Source organism: Haliotis cracherodii, unplaced genomic scaffold, assembly GCF_022045235.1.
Source record: "Haliotis cracherodii isolate W230 unplaced genomic scaffold, xgHalCrac1.p SCAF_6, whole genome shotgun sequence".
Lineage (NCBI taxonomy): Eukaryota > Metazoa > Mollusca > Gastropoda > Lepetellida > Haliotidae > Haliotis > Haliotis cracherodii.
This window is the reverse complement of record NW_027266319.1, coordinates 13,985,026-14,003,331: the sequence shown is the minus strand read 5'-3', so window position 1 is coordinate 14,003,331 and position 18,306 is coordinate 13,985,026. Positions and strand designations below refer to the sequence as shown.

The 18,306-nt window shown below is 38.6% G+C and overlaps 1 protein-coding gene across 1 annotated transcript in view; it reads left to right on the top strand.

Moving 5' to 3' along the window:
- The window catches only part of LOC139445947 (uncharacterized), a 126,945-nt gene extending 125,470 nt beyond the window's left edge, over window positions 1-1,475 (top strand). The window contains exon 2 of the mRNA XM_071227196.1: window positions 965-1,475. Coding sequence (XP_071083297.1) covers window positions 965-1,041 — 77 coding nt within the window. The 3' untranslated portion in view covers window positions 1,042-1,475. The remainder of the gene's footprint in view (window positions 1-964) is intronic.
- The last annotated feature ends 16,831 nt before the right edge of the window (window positions 1,476-18,306 follow it).

Genomic DNA, 18,306 nt, shown 5'->3' with positions numbered 1-18,306 from the left:
ATGCTGTGCAAAGTCCTTCTGTGTCACCCATTTACCTGAGAGAGATAGGCAATGACTTTGATGGATTCCGTCATACAAACCATACCCCGGTAATTGTCGTTCGGAATACCCCGTGTTAACCTTTTTGAGGTTGATTAGAAAACACATTCCTGCTGTCACTTTGATTGGTTGGATGAGAGGTCGTTCTGACATGACCCATAATGGGATGTCCTGAAATATCTTTGTTTAGTGGTAGGAGAACTACGATCTGATTTTATTGAGATTGTGAAATACTGAGACAACATATTTTTGAAACAAGTATTAAAACAAACAACAACTTTGTTATCCGGATATGCAGGATGTCATGAAAACAATATGTTGTGTAAAACCAAGAAAATGTTTCTTGAATGCCTTGAGACAGTGACCAAAAAAGACAGTTTGTCTAAAAAAAGGGTCTCAGCCCCTAAGGCCTGTGTGCTACACTGTTAGATTCTTGTAAGCATGTTTGTATATGCAATGAATTAAATGTACATTTGAGGGTCAGAAAAACAATTCCCTATCAATAATATACTGATCAGTACATCTAGATAAGACTAGTGTAGATCCGGGGTAGGATAGGTCTTCAACAACCCATGCCGTAAAAAGCGACTATGCTTGTCATAAAAGGCGACTAACGGGATCGGGTGGTCAGGCTCGCTGACTTGGTTGATGCATGTCATCGAATCCCAATTGCCTGGATCGATGCTCATGATGTCAATCACAGGATTGTCTGGTCCAGACTCGATTATTTACAGACAGCCATCATATAGCTGGAATATTGCTGAGTGAGGCGTTAAACAACAAACCAACCAACCAACCACTCTTAAATAAAGCTGTCCTCACTTTTCTGAACAGGATGTCATGTTTTTTGAAGATTCATCATGTATTATACTCATTGCTCATCAGATACGCTATTCAGTTTCTTATTTCACTCAGTGTTTTTCAGATTTTGAAGATATCTTCGATGATGATTGTGCTGACGCCCACCCACCTGAAGTAGCATTCTCCAGCCCAGACAAGTGATGAGCCCTACAAGACAAGACAGTTCCCTGGAACAAGCTAGAGTGTGCGCTTGACAAAGTACTTGGCATGTGAAGAGGTGCAAGATGGCTCCTTAGGGGTGTTCACAGGACGAGGTGGAGGGGAGCTTCCAGTGTTCGTTGAGACAGAGTGTTTGTTGTGGAAGCGTAACCTGATGGTGTCAAGTTGAGATGGATATTCATCAGTGAAGTGCAGAAGTGGAGGAGAAACTGTTGTGTTTGGAATAAAATTGTGACTGACTTGGCCATGTTTAGAAGATTGGTTAAGGTGTAAAAAGTGGTTTAGGAAGATGTGACTGAGATCATGTTTAGTCTGAAAGGAACAGAAGAACCAGCAGGTGTTGATTGAAGAAGAATCAGTAGGTGTTGGTTGAAGACGAATCTGTTGATGTTGGTTGAAGAAGAATCAGTTGGTGTTGGTTGGAGAAGAATCTGTTGATGCTGGTTGAAGAAGAATCAGTTGGTGTTGGTTGAAGAAGAACCAGCAGGTGTTGGTTGAAGAAGAACCCACAGGTGTTGGTTGGAGAAGTACCAGCAGGTGTTGGTTGAAGAAGAACCATCAGGTGTTGGTTGAAGAAGAATCAGTAGGTGTTGGTTGAAAAAGAATCAGTAGGTGTTGGTTGGAGAAGAATCGGTAGGTGTTGGTTGAAGAAGAATCAGTAGGTGTTGGTTGGAGAAGAACCAGCAGGTGTTGGTTGAAGAAGAATCAGTAGGTGTTGGTTGGAGAAGAACCAGTAGGTGTTGGTTGGAGAAGAATCGGTAGGTGTTGGTTGAAGAAGAATCAGTAGGTGTTGGTTGAAGAAGAGCCAGTAGGTGTTGGTTGAAGATGAAACTGTTGATGTTGGTTGAAGAATCTGCAGATGTTGGTTACAGAAGAGTCAGCCAAAGTTGGTTACAAAAGAATCATCTGATTTTGGTTACTGATGAATACCTGATGTTGGTTACAGAAGCATCACCTGATGTTGTTTACAGAAGAATCACCTTATATTAGTTCCAGAAGCATCACCTGATGTTGGTTACAGAAGAATCACCTTATATTAGTTACAGAAGCATCACCTGATGTTGGTTACAGAAGAATCACCTGATATTGGTTACAGAAGCATCACCTGATATTGGTTTTAGAAGAATCACCTGATGTTGGTTACAGAAGCATCACCTGATATTGGTTACAGAAGCATCACCTGATATTGGTTTTAGAAGAATCACCTGATGTTGGTTACAGAAGCATCACCTGATGTTGGTTACAGAAGCATCACCTGATATTGGTTACAGAAGCATCACCACATGTTGGTTACAGAAGCATCACCTAATATTGGTTACAGAAGCATCACCTGATATTGGTTACAGAAGAGTTGGCTGATGTTGGTTACAGAAGCATCACCTGATGTTGGTTACAGAAGCATGACTTGATGTTGGTTACAGAAGAATCACCTGATATTGGTTACAGAAGAGGAAGATTTACCCTTCAAGTGATTCAGTAGACAACAGATTGAAGTGTCTTCAAGTAAAACAGCAGTCTTTATCACTTGAACCCGTGTCTTTGATCCTTTACATGGATGGAATATGGAAGTAAAAGACCTACTGCATTAAAAACTTTCTTAATCAAAGGTAATAATTCAGCTACACTGGCAGTCATATCCTCAGTAGAAAAACTTGTACAGAATGGAAGATTGAGCAAAGATTCGAGAATAATGCTTCAGTAACTGAAGAACTATTGGATGATATGCAACACTGAACTGGGCCCCATTCCATGAAGCCATCTTAGCGCTAAGGTGATTGTAACTCTCACACTTGCTTACGATAGTCATAGCACTAAGATCGCTTTGAGGAACAGTGGCCTGGACCCTCTGTTGAACTGTTGATGGTGTTGTGTTCAGGGCCCCGTTCCATAAAGTAATCTTAGCGCTACGATTGTCGTAAATCTATGTTAAGGTATGGAAGTTATGATCACCTTAGCGCTAAGATTGTGCACTGGTGGGCCACCTGGTGAGAGGTTGTGTTAGAACCAGAATATAGATCTGAAATGAGCTGAAGATGTAAGAAACACATTGGCAAGCTTTGGTCTTTTACTTGGGGGCGGTCGGGTAGCCAAGTGGTTAAGGCGTCCGCTCGTCACGCCAAAGACCTGGGTTCGATTCCCGACATGGGTACAATGTGTGAAGCCCATTTCTGGTGTCCCCCACTGTGATATTGCTGGAATATTGCTAAAAGCGGCGTAAAACCGTACTCACTCATTCACTTTTTTACTTGGATGTATGGGATGAATGAGAAGCTTAGGACGACCTATTATTGTTGTCTCTATATATGGTGACATATATCCTCTGCAATGGATGTTACAAACTGACTTTGCCTGTTGGCTTTTTGCATGTTGAGATGAAAACAGAAATAAATAGATTAGTGATTGTGCTGACAACAAAAACCTTGTATGCGTACAAATAAAATGGGAAGATTTCAGAATAGGAGCACTTAATAGGATTATCATGATAAATATTTAATCTCCTTATCATAAATGATAGAGAGAGGTGTTTTGTTGTTTTAAGCCACATCCATTCATTCGAATTTTGTTTTTGTTTACTGAGTAAGTTACAAAGGCAAAAAAACATGATGGTGTTAATATAGACATATGGTTTTGATGGTATGGCAAATTTCAACTACCCTTTGTTCACAGTATTTGACAGATGCGATCAGAAGTAAGTGTTTCTCAAGTCATTGACTGTGTTCAGTGTGTAAATGGCAGCCTTTCTCACACACTACAGGAATAAATGCTGGCGTGGCAAAATCTGTTCTTGGATAGTTGAAGGACAAATGTCACTGGTAGTCCTCCACACACTACAGGAATAAATGCTGGCATGGCAAAATCTGTTCTTGGATAGTTGAAGAACAAATGTCACTGGTAGTCCTCCACACACTACAGGAATAAATGCTGGCGTGGCAAAATCTGTTCTTAGATAGTTGAAGGACAGATGTCACTGGTAGTCCTCCACACACTACAGGAATAAATGCTGGCGCGGAAAAATCTGTTCTTGGATAGTTGAAGGACAAATGTCACTGGTAGTCCTCCACACACTACAGGAATAAATGCTGGCGTGGCAAAATCTGTTCTTGGATAGTTGAAGAACAAATGTCACTGGTAGTCCTCCACACAATACAGGAATAAATGCTGGCGTGGCCAAATCTGTTCTTGGATAGTTGAAGAACAAATGTCACTGGTAGTCCTCCACACACAACAGGAATAAATGCTGGCGTGGCATCTGTTCTTGGATAGTTGAAGAACAAATGTCACTGGTAGTCCTCCACACACTACAGGAATAAATGCTGGCGTGGCAAAATCTGTTCTTGGATAGTTGAAGGACAAATGTCACTGGTAGTCCTCCACACACTACAGGAATAAATGCTGGCATGGCAAAATCTGTTCTTGGATAGTTGAACAAATGTCACTGGTAGTCCTCCACACACTACAGGAATAAATGCTGGCGTGGCAAAATCTGTTCTTGGATAGTTGAAGAACAAATGTCACTGGAAGTCCTCCACACACTACAGGAATAAATGCTGGCATGGCAAAATCTGTTCTTGGATAGTTGAAGGACAAATGTCACTGGTAGTCCTCCACACACTACAGGAATAAATGCTGGCATGGCAAAATCTGTTCTTGGATAGTTGAAGGACAAATGTCACTGGTAGTCCTCCACACACTACAGGAATAAATGCTGGCGTGGCAAAATCTGTTCTTGGATAGTTGAAGGACAAATGTCACTGGTAGTCCTCCACACACTACAGGAATAAATGCTGGCATGGCAAAATCTGTTCTTGGATAGTTGAAGAACAAATGTCACTGGTAGTCCTCCACACACTACAGGAATAAATGCTGGCGTTGCAAAATCTGTTGGATAGTTGAAGGACAAATGTCACTGGTAGTCCTCCACACACTACAGGAATAAATGCTGGCATGGCAAAATCTGTTCTTGGATAGTTGAAGGACAAATGTCACTGGTAGTCCTCCACACACTACAGGAATAAATGCTGGCATGGCAAAATCTGTTGGATAGTTGAAGAACAAATGTCACTGGTAGTCCTCCACACACTACAGGAATAAATGCTGGCGTGGCATAATCTGTTCTTGGATAGTCGAAGGACAGATGTCACTGGTAGTCCTCCACACACTACAGGAATAAATGCTGGCGTGGCAAAATCTGTTCATGGATAGTTGAAGGACAAATGCTGAACAGGTGCCGTCATGCACTGATTTGCTGTTTTCTCTGAAAGACTGCTGTGAAACCAAGGTACAGACTTATCTTGTTCATAGTATCATATGCCCATGATAGGATACTGCCTCCACCCTCTGAGATTGAAGGGCATGACCGTATTGCCTTATTCCTACCAATTGTTAGCATCTCCCTATGTGTTGTCTCTCAGTGTCTCTGACACTGGACATACCTTGATTTCCATGCGATATCTGTTCCGTTTGGGAAAGATCGATCACCATTGACTGTAAATTGTCTTTAGGTTTGGTTTTATAATGCAATTCTTTTTTTAGACTAAACTGTTTCCATTGATTTAGAGATTTAGAATTTTAAGTGTCTGATTAAAATAATTGCATTTCCATTTTGTTTATTTCAATAGCCTATTTATGTGTTCTATGTATCAAGTGATTTATGACACTCAACTTGGTTGTGAATTGCTGTACTTTGATTATTTTCTCAACATGCAACCTGCAATTTGTTTTATTCTTAAACAAAGTTCTTTCATTGGTCTTTTTATATTATTTGACAACTTTTTGACACTGGAAACCAATTTGTTTCTTTCAGAACTATGTTGCTATTTTGAGATGAATTAAATGTTTTTAACACAAATGTTCAAAGATGTAAGTGAAGTTATGTCATCGCCTCTTTATCCATCGCCTGATGTGCATCATAATTCTCATCTTACAATTCTGGACCAATGAACGTCAGTGAACATCAATGAATATCAATGAACGTCAATGAACATGGTATGCATGTCCAAGTATAGATGACTCTTTTAAAAATATTATATTAAAATTGATCAATTAATATAATATTTCAATACTTCTGTTGATAGGAAACAGAAAAAAAAAGAAAGAAAAAAAAGGCTAATAATGTCTTGAAGTTTTTGGCTTCCAACTTTGGCCATTTTAGATCATTTTTATTTATTTTATTTTTTTGTCATCTCAAGATCTGTGTATATATGTCCACACTTTACACGAATGTTAGTTACTAAACACAGTTTGAAATAACTTTGAATATTTTAAGTCCTCCAATTTTTTATACAAATTGAAACAAACATCCTTTTTTAGACAGATATATTTTTCTGAATCTTTGAAAGTGCAAGGGACAGGAATAAGACACTCTTGTGGATGACAAGTGTTATGACATCCTGTATTAATGCAGATAGATGACTCTTTTAAAATTGTTATATTAAAATTGATCAATTAATATAGTATTTCAATACTTCTGTTGATAGAAAACACAAAAAAACAAGTCTGATAATGTCTTGAAATTGTTGGCTTCCAACTTTGGCCATTTTAGATATAAAAAAATCAATTTTTTTTGTCATCTCAAGATCGGTGCATATATGTCCACACTTTACACAAATGTTAATTACTAAACACAGTTTGAAATAACTTTGAATATTTTAAGACCTCCAGTCTGAAAAATATAATTTTTGATGCAAATCGAAACAAACATCCTTTTTTAGACAGATATATTTTTCTGAATCTTTGAAAGTGCAAGGGACAGGAATAAGACACTCTTGTGGATGACAAGTGTGATGCCATCCTGAATTAATGCAGATTAAAAAGATTGCTGGAAATGAGATGCCACACATAGGTGTGTGTAGGCTGTTTACATTTATGGGTATGTGCAGAAAGATGAGAATTGTCTACCCTGGTCCAGTAGGCCACAAGAGCTAATATTTCTGCAGTATTTTGAATTTTGTCCTTGATTGATCTTTTCATATCAGGCCATATTAAATTATTTATCAGATGATATTTATCAATAGTTAACACACACACATGCATTTAACAGCATGGTTAAAAAGGAAACGTGTACAAACAGTAAAATCCCTCAGCTTTATATTACATTTCTAATTTGGTTGAAAGCCTATTTACCCATTTATTGTTGCGTATGGAGATTGGATATATTTTTAATGTCTGCTACTAATAAGTTTAAAGTTATGAATTAATGAGGACTAGTTTATTCAGTTTGGAAATATTCGACATGCTGTTAAGCATGTCTTTCTATGGATAACAGTGTATGCTTCATGATACGCAGAAAGGGCGGTCGGGTAGCCTAGTGGTTAAAGCTTTCGCTCGTCAAACCAAAGACCCGGGTTCAATTCCCGACATGGGTACAATGTGTGAAGCCCATTTCTGGTGTCCCCCACTGTGATATTGCTGGAATATTGCTAAAAGCGGCGTAAAACCATACTCACTCATAATACGCTGAAAATTTAAAAAATATCCTTGTTAATGGTGATAGAAATGACTGACGTGCAGGATTAAAAAGAAACATTTCCTTTTTTTTAGGCTAATAATATGTAATCATATGAGCTCCAGAACTAGGGCACTGCTTTCGTAATTGTCCTGGGCCTGATTATTTTTGTTACAAAAAAACCCCACCCCCTCCACTACCCCACGACATATGACCTTTTCAATATCTTATGCACTCAACACACCCAAAAAATATTTTTAAACATTAATTTTATTCATTTGACAAATCATAATCATAACAGAATGATGATAGCATCTATATATTTGTTATCTACAAACAAAAGGCAGGCCGCAATCATAGTACATTATCAGTATCCTTCTACATAGTGCCTGCCATGTAGACATGAAAGTCTAGAGTTGTCTGAGATGTCTTGTTCATCCTGACATAGTCTGGAGTAGGAATTTTGTATGGATAATCATAAAAATTCCTAAATCCTAACTGATAGGATAGATATTTCAACGATGTATTCTTTATGTACACTGCATATGTCTATCTAATAAATTATTGTACTAATTAACTGACCAAAAATTTGCTCAAGGATTTGTGTTGTAAGTAGAGAAGACATACCGTATTCAACGTAATAAGCGCCCAGGGCGCTCTCAAAATTAGAAATAGGGGGCGCTTATTAGAATATTATTTTTAGTTGAAAGATCGTAAATTTTGTGGTTTAAGCTAACAGCCTGAAATGTTTACATACGACAGATATATTTTTCAAGAATTTAATTGCCCATAATTAAGGGTGATATAACACACGAGTGCGTATTATACACGAATAAATAAGTCTTGTGTACATTGATCAATCGGAAGGGGTGCTGATTGGGCTTGTTCACTAGCCAATATATTAGCAAATATCGCCATGGGCGCTTATTAGAGCGGGGTGCTTATTACGTCGAATACGGTATGCTGAACTTAATCAGTTCGGGATGATGAATATTTTGATGGATATTTTTATGAAATTGTGAAATCTCCCAAAATGTCCAATGTATCAAATGTATCCATGATCCCTAAATGATTTTTTTCAGTATGTGATATTTAGAAGTAGAAGTGGCTGATGCAACTTTGTGATACGGAGTTCGGCAGTGTATTGAAGACTATATATTTTCAATAATTTGATGAGGGTACAGGTGGCCAAGTCGTCTAAGGCACTGCAATTTGCTGTGCAGAGTTGCGTCCCTTGGGCACACCTATGATGATGGGTTCCATTCCCGGTTCGCCCCGATTATGTTTCTAGGTTTGTCAGCATAATTCCCGCGATGTGGGTTTCACGAAAGTGGTAAACGTCTAAGACCTGCATCACTTCGGGCTTTCCTCCAACATTAAGCTGACATGCTGTGATGTGATAGGAATGGAGTACTGTTCGAAGTGGTGTTACACCCAACTCACTCACTCACTCAATAACTGGTAACTGGTAGACACATGTAGCTGTGTTGAAGATTCACAGATACATTTGTAACCCTTGGGGGCCATGCATACAAGAGACCCTTGAAAATCTTCAACAACCCATGCTTGCCGTAAAAGGCGACTATGCTTGTCGTAAAAGGCGACTATGCTTGTCGTAAGAGGGGACACTTACATGAATAATACCTATTTAATATGTATTGTTGAATTACTCAGTACTTGATAGCACAAGTCATTCAGCAACCCGTGAAGGTCCGGGGTAGAATAGGTCTTCGGCCACCCATGCTTGCCGTAAATGACGACTATGCTTGTCGTAAGAGGCGACTAACAGGATCGGGTGGTCAGGCTCACTGAGTTGGTTGATGCATGCCATCGATCCCAATGGCGTGGATTGATGGTCATGATGTCAATCACTGGATTGTCTGGTCCAGACTGGATTTACAGACCACCGTCATATAGCTGGAATATTGCTGAGTGCAGCGTTAAACAAACAAACAAACCAAAGCATACAAGATGATCCCAATATTTATACCAAGGTGTTTATCCTTGCCCCACCAGGCAGCCACATCACCCAGAGGGAACAGTTGACACCGTCACACAAGGACTTACTGGGGACCGCCTCCGTGGTCTAGTGGTTGAGCGTCCGGGGTTCGATCCCCAGCCACGTCATATCAAAAGACGTTAAAAGATGGTACTTGTTGTTACCCTGTCTGGTGCTCGGCATAAACGGGCTAAAACAAGGACTGGTCTGCTGGGAGTCAGTTAAACTGTGACATGGTATCTCAGTGGGCTAGCACTATAAACCTGTGTTAGTCCTGACTAGTGCAAGCAGACACAAACACATGCACTCACGTCTGTTTTCTGTCTACCAGTAGGGTTCGTTCATATAATTTAGGACAATGTACTTATTTATCTATTTTTACCTTGCAGTTGAAGGATGAAAAATGTAAAAAAATGGGATTAAAAATCAATTGTTACCAAAGTAGCATGCAGTTACCAAATAATAATGTTGTATTTAATACACAAAATGCACACAAACTCAAACTGTATTTTTTTAAACACATATTCTTTCCAACATTTTTTGTTTCGAATATATAATTACAGTACAATATCTGGATAGAAGAACTGTTTGTTTTGTCAGCAAATAAAAAATAAACCTGTTAAACTCTCTCACATTACTGACAACTACTAGCAGGCTGGTCCACCGCATATCTTGCTATCAATGTCATTAAAATCGGATCTTAGGTTGTGGCCTTTGAATCATTTTCTCCAGCTTGGTGAAGTTTATGAATGAACCAAGTCAGGAGGTCAAAACTCTCCCATTCCCATGCAGGATACAACTGGGCCTCACGCTTTGATTTTAGTGTTTTCAGATAATTATATAACCAAAAAATAGTTTATAGATCTAGTACAAATATATATATGCATGTATTTTTTATGTAGTTGGGATAGAGGCTAAATATAAATGCTAATTCTAAATGTAAGATTTTTAATTGTATTTTACCTACATAAACATGAATTTACTTTAGTTAGGCAAGGCTTTGTTGTCAATACAAAGCCTAGTGTCGTGGTCCAAGAATATATACAGAACAATTGATTAATCATTACCTCAATTAACAATCAACTTTTGTGACTTTCTAATCGTAGTTTCCATCATTTTATTTTTATAATCGATCAAATTTGAGAAGAAGAATTTGAAACTATTTTTCAACTATTTTCTGATTGTGGATCATACCTTCTGTAAACCAGAAACTTAGAATGTGTGGCATTGACTTCACTTTATAACCATTACAGTCTTCTTCAGTGTTTCGGTTCCGGCCCACCCGTGAAGATCCGGGGTAGAATAGGTCTTCAGCAACCCATGCTTGCCTTAAGAGGCAACTATGCTTGTCATAAGAGGCGACTAACGGGATCGGGTGGTCAGGCTTGCTGACTTGGTTGATGCACATGTTATCGTATCCTAATTGTGTTGATTGATGCTCATGAATGCTCTCTGACTTGGTTGATACATGTATCAATTGCTTGGATCGATGTTCATGATGTCAATCATTGAACTGTCTTGTGTAGACTCAATTATTTACAGACTGCTGTCACTTAGCTGAAATATTGCTGAATGAGCAAACAAACAAAACAGTTTCAGCGCCAGAGTGCCATGTGTTTGCATCATCAACATGGTTAAATAGTTAAGACATCCTTCAAGATGTTTACTTTCGTTGATTCTTTAGGTTCAGCCTTCAAACCGTAAAGAGATTCTTCAACATGTTTTTTTTTTCCATTTCTTTAAACTATTTTTGCTTGTTTCTTAGTTTCAGCCTTCAAATGCGTCCTATAGAATAAAGGCCAGCTAAAGACATTAGCGCCTGATTATTGGTTTTGCTCTTGTCAAGATGTCAGACGACAAGTGAAAGTTGTAAAAAGGTGTGTCAGTTGAAGGCCAAATACTTGATGACTTTTGTGTACATGTGTGTTTTGTAAGAGAACTTGTAAAATGTCCTCATTAAGAACAAATGCCTTGTAAATACCAATCCAGTTGTCATTAAATATTCATGTAACCTTCACAGTCTTTGTATTTTTTTCTTCACAGTGAATTTTAGACATTTCTAAAACAAATTAACATGTTTTTATCGGATTAGTTTTGTTTCATTTATCTTATTGTGTTTCCCAGTGATGATTTAGAAGGAGAATGGGTTCCCAGCAACCAGCTGGGTATAAGATTGGTTTGGTTGGTTGGTTTGTTGTTTAATGCCGCACTCAGCAATATTCCAGCTACATGACGGCGGTCTGGACAAGACAATCCTCTGATTGACATCATGAGCATCGATCCACGCAATTGGGATTTGATGACATGCATCAACCAAGCCTGACCACCCAATCCCGTAAGTCACCTTTTACAACAAGCATAGTCGCTGTTTATGGCAAGCTTGGGTTGCTGAAGATATAGGATATATGTACTTTCATGTGTTTCAGTTTTGTTAAAGGGATGCTCCAATTGCAAGTATATGTACTACACTTCCAGTGTTTCAATTTGATTGGTCAAATAATGTTAGCTTGTCTGCTTAGCAGGAAAGTTTATGCAGTCATGCAGTCTGCTGATCTATCTCTCCTGTATTAGATCCTGTTTCTAGTTCAATCAACCTATCTCCTTGCACTTTCGCCATCTTCTGTTGGCCAGTCTATCATTTACGAGGGTCCTGATGAGTATACGAGTAAACTGTTTAGAATAAAAAATTTAAAAACCCATAAATGTAAGATGAGTCAAATTAATACTACAAAAGATTAACGTAAAATGCCCTTAAACAAGACTTCTTAGCGTAAATTTAGACTTTACTGTTTATCGCAATTGTCCTGAAATATCATAAAAGTTGTATATATAATTAAAAATAAATCTAAGAAAACAATAAAACCAGTGAGTGTTTGGTATTTGCAAAACATGAATAACAGTATTGAAACAAAAGCAAAAAGACATTGCAACTTTAAAGTCATTGGAGATTTGACACATTTATAAATATATTTGCAAATATCTACAAGAACGCAGAAGGTGAGCTACTGATCCTTATGGTACATGTAGTTGATTTTATAGAACAACATGATTAAAGATGTGTGTGCTGAGACTTCACATCCACATTGGGTGGTCAGGCTTGCTGACTTGGTTGATGCATGTCATCGATCCCAATTGTGTGGATCAATGCTCATGATGTCAATCACTGGATAGTCTGGTCCAGACTGGATTATTTATAGACCGTTGTCACATAGCTGGGATATTGCTGAGTGCAGCTTTAAACAACAAACCAAACCCCAAAAACATCCTCTAGTACCATTAGGATCACTTCACATAATTGTGTTGCCACAAAATACATATGAAAATATATATACCTACACACTGACAAAATAAGTTCAGTGATTGGCAACCGTCAAGGTTCTACTTGAAAAAAAACAGTTTCTGGGTGACATGTTGAACACAGATTGCAGGTGGTGTCAGTTTAGGCAGGATACTTTGTTCAAAACAGGCCTCTGTTCACCCAGCAGGATGAATGATAATGTGACTCACCTCATGAGGAAGTTTGGGTTGTATACTCCCAGGGGAGCTGAGAGAACAATGGTGACACAGTTATCCAATTAGCAGGGTAATAACAATGTAGAACCATAAGCATTCACCTCTTAGTGGACCTGGCCAAGCGGTTCCTCAGATGTCGTTTGTTCTCTGTTTAGGTGAACAACTGACTTGCAGTTGCATGTGTGTGTGATGTGCCACCAATGGGTCAGGATACACTCTGTTCTCTGTTCAGGCGAACAACATACTTGCCTTTGCATGTATTTGTGATGTGCCACCAATTTGGCAGGATACACTCTGTTCTCTGTTCAGGCGAACAACATACTTGCCTTTGCATGTATTTGTGATGTGCCACCAATTTGGCAGGATACACTCTCTGTTCAGGTGAACAGCTGACTTGCCTTTGCATGTGTTTGTGATGTGATTGCAATGGGGCAGGATACACTCTCTGTTCTCTGCTCAGGTGAACAACCTACTTGCCTTTGCAATTGTTTGTGATGTACCATCAATTTGGCAGGATACACTCTCTGTTCAGGTGAACAGCTGACTTGCCTTTGCATGTGTTTGTGATGTGATTGCAATGGGGCAGGATACACTCTCTGTTCTCTGCTCAGGTGAACAACCTACTTGCCTTTGCAATTGTTTGTGATGTACCATCAATTTGGCAGGATACACTCTCTGTTCAGGGTCACAGCTGACTTGCCTTTGTATGTGTTTGTGACGTGATTGCAATGGGACAGGATACACTCACCTTTTCACGATCACCTGGTATCATCACTTTGATAGTGATTCATAAACACATGCTCATGATCTTATCGGAACAAAATGGACTCATGATTATTTTTTATGATTTCTTATGATTACTATTAAGGACTTTGTTGCTTCTTTTATTATTAGGCTGTTATTTAGATAATACCCATTTCTTGCTGGATGATTGCTGAAAGCAATGAAACACCGATCTCACTCATTTAATCCAAATCAGTACGTTTCATACCAGATGAAGATCAAACTTGGCGACCTTACAGGAAACTGTAACACAGTCAATAGGTACACACAATCCCCTCAAAGTGAAGCCCTCCAGACTTGCAGTGTGTGCAGTGCACGGGAGACCAAGGAAGAACAGACTACAGTCTCTTCCACTCACAACACACACAGATACAGTCTCAAGAACCTACAAGGAAAGGAAGCCCAAAGGCAATCTTATTCACACGAACAGACGGGTCTTTGTTGTAATTACTAGGTCAAAACCCGGCTAGCACAAAACAACATGAGAAAGAGGCTTCAGATGGAGACATCTTCGTCAATACACACATCAGAAGGTCAAGGCTGTTCCGGGATGGCCTTTATGGCTTTAGGATGTCTACTGGTCTTTGTTGAAAGTAATTACGAGTTTGGAATTTTTCAAATCTAAAGAACTCTGTATAATGTCAACATATAAAACAGGGGTCGGAGACTATGCCTACTACATACCAAATGCACGCTTACTTTTGAAGTATATAGGGTAATGACTCAGTGTGGCATCATTGATAGTGATATGAACCATTCTAGTCTCATATGACAAAAACATACTTTCAAAGTTTGTGTACAAATATTTCAGAATATATTAATGGATACGAATGTTTGTATTTGTGTGAACATTTCCGTCAATTTCTATCATACAAACATTCCAAATAATAAGGAACTGTCTAAAAGGGAATTAAATTACCTTTTATTTAATTTACGTAACGGTTGAATCAAAATGTCTTCAGAATACTTCCATAAAAGTGAGTTTGGGTTAACGCAATTTTGAACAGTATTCCAGTTAAATCACGGTGTGTCAGCTTGATGTGGGAAGTGATGCAGGTCTTGGACAGTTACCACTTTGGTGAAAGCAACGAGTACTCTACTGACAAACCTAGAAACAATCAGGGCGAACCAGGATTTGAATCCACGATCATAGGTTTCTGGCATGCCCAAGATAGGCAACTCTGCACAGCAAATTGCGGCACATTAGACTTTTAGGCGACCCCCACTTCCATAAAATAAAGCGACAAAACCCTTTCCCTATCCAATAGAAATCTCTGCACAAAGCAGGTTGTACGACTCCGACTATTACATGAGCATGTGTTTACGAATCACTATCAAGAAGTGATGATTCTGGGTGTAAGAGACAGTTCTAGTTGCTCAGTGATTACAAACTCATTCCAGCAATGTGTCGGACAGAGTGTCAGCCTTAAGGTACAGGTTTGATTCCTATCAAGGGAAGTGTTGGTAACCCTTGCTGTGATAAGAGCTTTGGAATTGTTACAACAGTTTACTATTGTGTCAGTATTCTTTGTTTGTTTTTAACACCACCCTTAACAATATTTCAGCTATGTTACCATGAAGTCGGAACCAAATAAACCAGTGATTAATATTATGAGCAATGACAGACAAACAAATTATCGCTTTTGACCACCCAATCCATTTTGTTGCCTCTTTGACCAGCGTTAGTTGCTTGGGATCAAATTAACCCAGAATCCCCCAAGTAGTTGGTTTGTTTGTTTGTTTGTTGTTTAATGCCGCACTCAGAACTTTTCCAGTATATGACGGCGGTCTGTAAATACTCGCGTCTAGACCAGACAATCCAGTGATTGACATCACGAGCATCGGTCCACGCAATTGGGATACGGTGACATTCATCAACCAAGTCAGCGAGCCTGACCACCCGATCCCATAAATCGCTTCGTAAAACAAGCATAGTCGCATTTTACGGCCAGTATGGGTTGCTGAAGATCTATTCTGACCCGAATCTTCACGGGTCAGGTAGTTGTTTAACATTATGGTGCAATACATCATCAGTGAGTTCAGTTTCAACGATAATGGAAAAGTCAAAACTTGACACATTCAGGCAACATTTACCCATGAGTTTCTACAGACATGGAGACGTAGAGTCTTCGGAGAAACAAGGAAAACATTTTATGTCTCTTAAGAGACCGACCATGTAATATTCTGGAGGCATGTTTGTTTTTGTTAGACATGATGGTGTTAATGGGACGAGTGAAGGGGTATCCATAAGGTCACCCACAGAATAGCATAAGTGTTTCAAAATGTACAATTGTTTTTAACACTTGGTGTCATCACTGATTTTCAGTGAACCATTCATATAATTTTCATCGATATTTTTCCTCTTACGCCAAATGGAATCTGTTTTGGGTGATGATCGAGTTGTTCTCTGGATTTGACTTTATATATTTCTCTGAAAGGGGAAGCTAACAATTCTTTGGGGATCCACAATTATTATTTTTCAGAACATACATCATGTCTTATGACCAAGGTTGTTTATCTCGCAAAAACCATGCATAATTTTTTCTGCATTTTCGGAAATAGAATTTGTTTTTCAAAGCCAGCCCTTCCCTGACCATAAAATGGTCGGTTAGCACTACATTTCAACTCCTATGCCTCAAATTACATTTACAGTAATCTGAACACAAATACTACTTTGTGAGGGTTTTAATGTGTCAGGGAAAACATAAACTTGAAATTAAACGATGTGTACAACGAGACACACAAAGAAAGTCCATCTGGAAATAGATTGAGGTGGGTCCTATACAGTAAGGAATGCATCACTATTTTGCTGTGCATACTTACATCGCTATTTGAAATAAGACCTCCTTACCATTGGTAGTACATGTAGAAATCCATTTGCTAGAACATGGTATCCTATGCTTCTCAATGTAACAGTGAATGAGTGAATTGGGTTTTACAGCATTTTTAGCATTATTATTGCAATATCGGGGATTTAGAAGTATGTGACCAAGGCCCACTTGCACAAAGCGATCTTAGCGCTAGGCTGATCTAACTCCTATACTTTAACATAGGCTTACAATAGTTTAGCGCTAAGATCGTTTTGTGCAAGTGGGCCCAGGTCGCTCGATGACCTCCATATGGCCAAGTTGGTTGACAAGACAGTGGACATTAGCGGACTAGAGCCATCTAGAGGCTGGCCAAACCACATTTTCATAACGTTGTCTGCCGTTGAACACAAGGCATTACAGGCAACAAATGGTTTATGATTCGCCGGAAGAATTTGAAAAAAAATCAACTTAAAGTAGCAATTTGTTTTTTATTCTGCTGACTTCAGACTTATGTTTTCAGACATACACCACAGTGAACTAAAACACGCTTGATGACCATGGCATTCATGCTCACATACAGATAACCTTTCCAGTTCAGAAAAATCATAAATATAATTGCATTTTATATTTTTCTAAGCTAACAGTAATTTCAAAAACGGTCTGATATGAGTTACATGATAGTTAACCTTAACTCTCTTCTCATTAAAGAGGGATATCTTGGAGATGTCAATTTGAAAATGAGAAAGAATTAGTTTCTGATGTATTCAGGTGTAATCAGTTGCTTCATCTCAGGTCCGTCTCTGCACAATTCAAGATCTTTGACATATTTCTCCGTAATCTCGATCAAGAACTTTGTCATTCTCCTTGTTACATAAACTTCTTTGTCCATGACATTGAGATAATTGCAAGTCGAGAGGTACATTTTATGGTTTTATCCATTCCTGATTGGCATTTGAACGTAACACAAAGGGCGTATGTTTGAAATAATAACTTATAGTTAGTCTGATAAAATTATCTTACATCATAATAAAGGAATGGCTAAGCATAAAGTTATAATGACACAGCCATGAAAGATCACCATCAAACAAATTGCGATAATTATTATCTACTCATTCTAATCATATACTCTATTTTACAACACAGTGAAAACATGAGAACAGAGGATCAGAAATGCCAGTTTATGAGATTCGTATACGAGTCTTATTTGATGTTGTAATACATCTCAAACTGACATTTTGTGTCATTATACAGCATTGATTAAAGTTATCAGACATCAAACAAACGGGAACTGGCCCGGGGATTTGTTTCAAAATTTCTTCTTCTTTTTTAATTTAGTTAGGTTCAGAAGAAGATTTCGTTTAGAAGGCTGTTGCAGCTCAAAGAGAACCTTGTTTGTGGGGTTCTGTGTAGAGCATAAATATTAAAATGATTATCCTTATTATGTAACACATACCCCTTTAAACAAATAGGTAATGAATCTATTTATTGGGAATGCCTTTCTGTTAAATGGTTTCATCTTTTCAGTGTGTATGGTAAAAAAAGCGACACACCCCTTTCCATAATGATAAGACATATCTACTACAACTATAATAGTCCATTGTACGATTCATCGTTCGTCACGCCGAAGACCCGGGTTCGATTCCCGACATGGGTACAATGTGTGAAGCCCATTTCTGGTGTCCCTCGCCGTGATATTG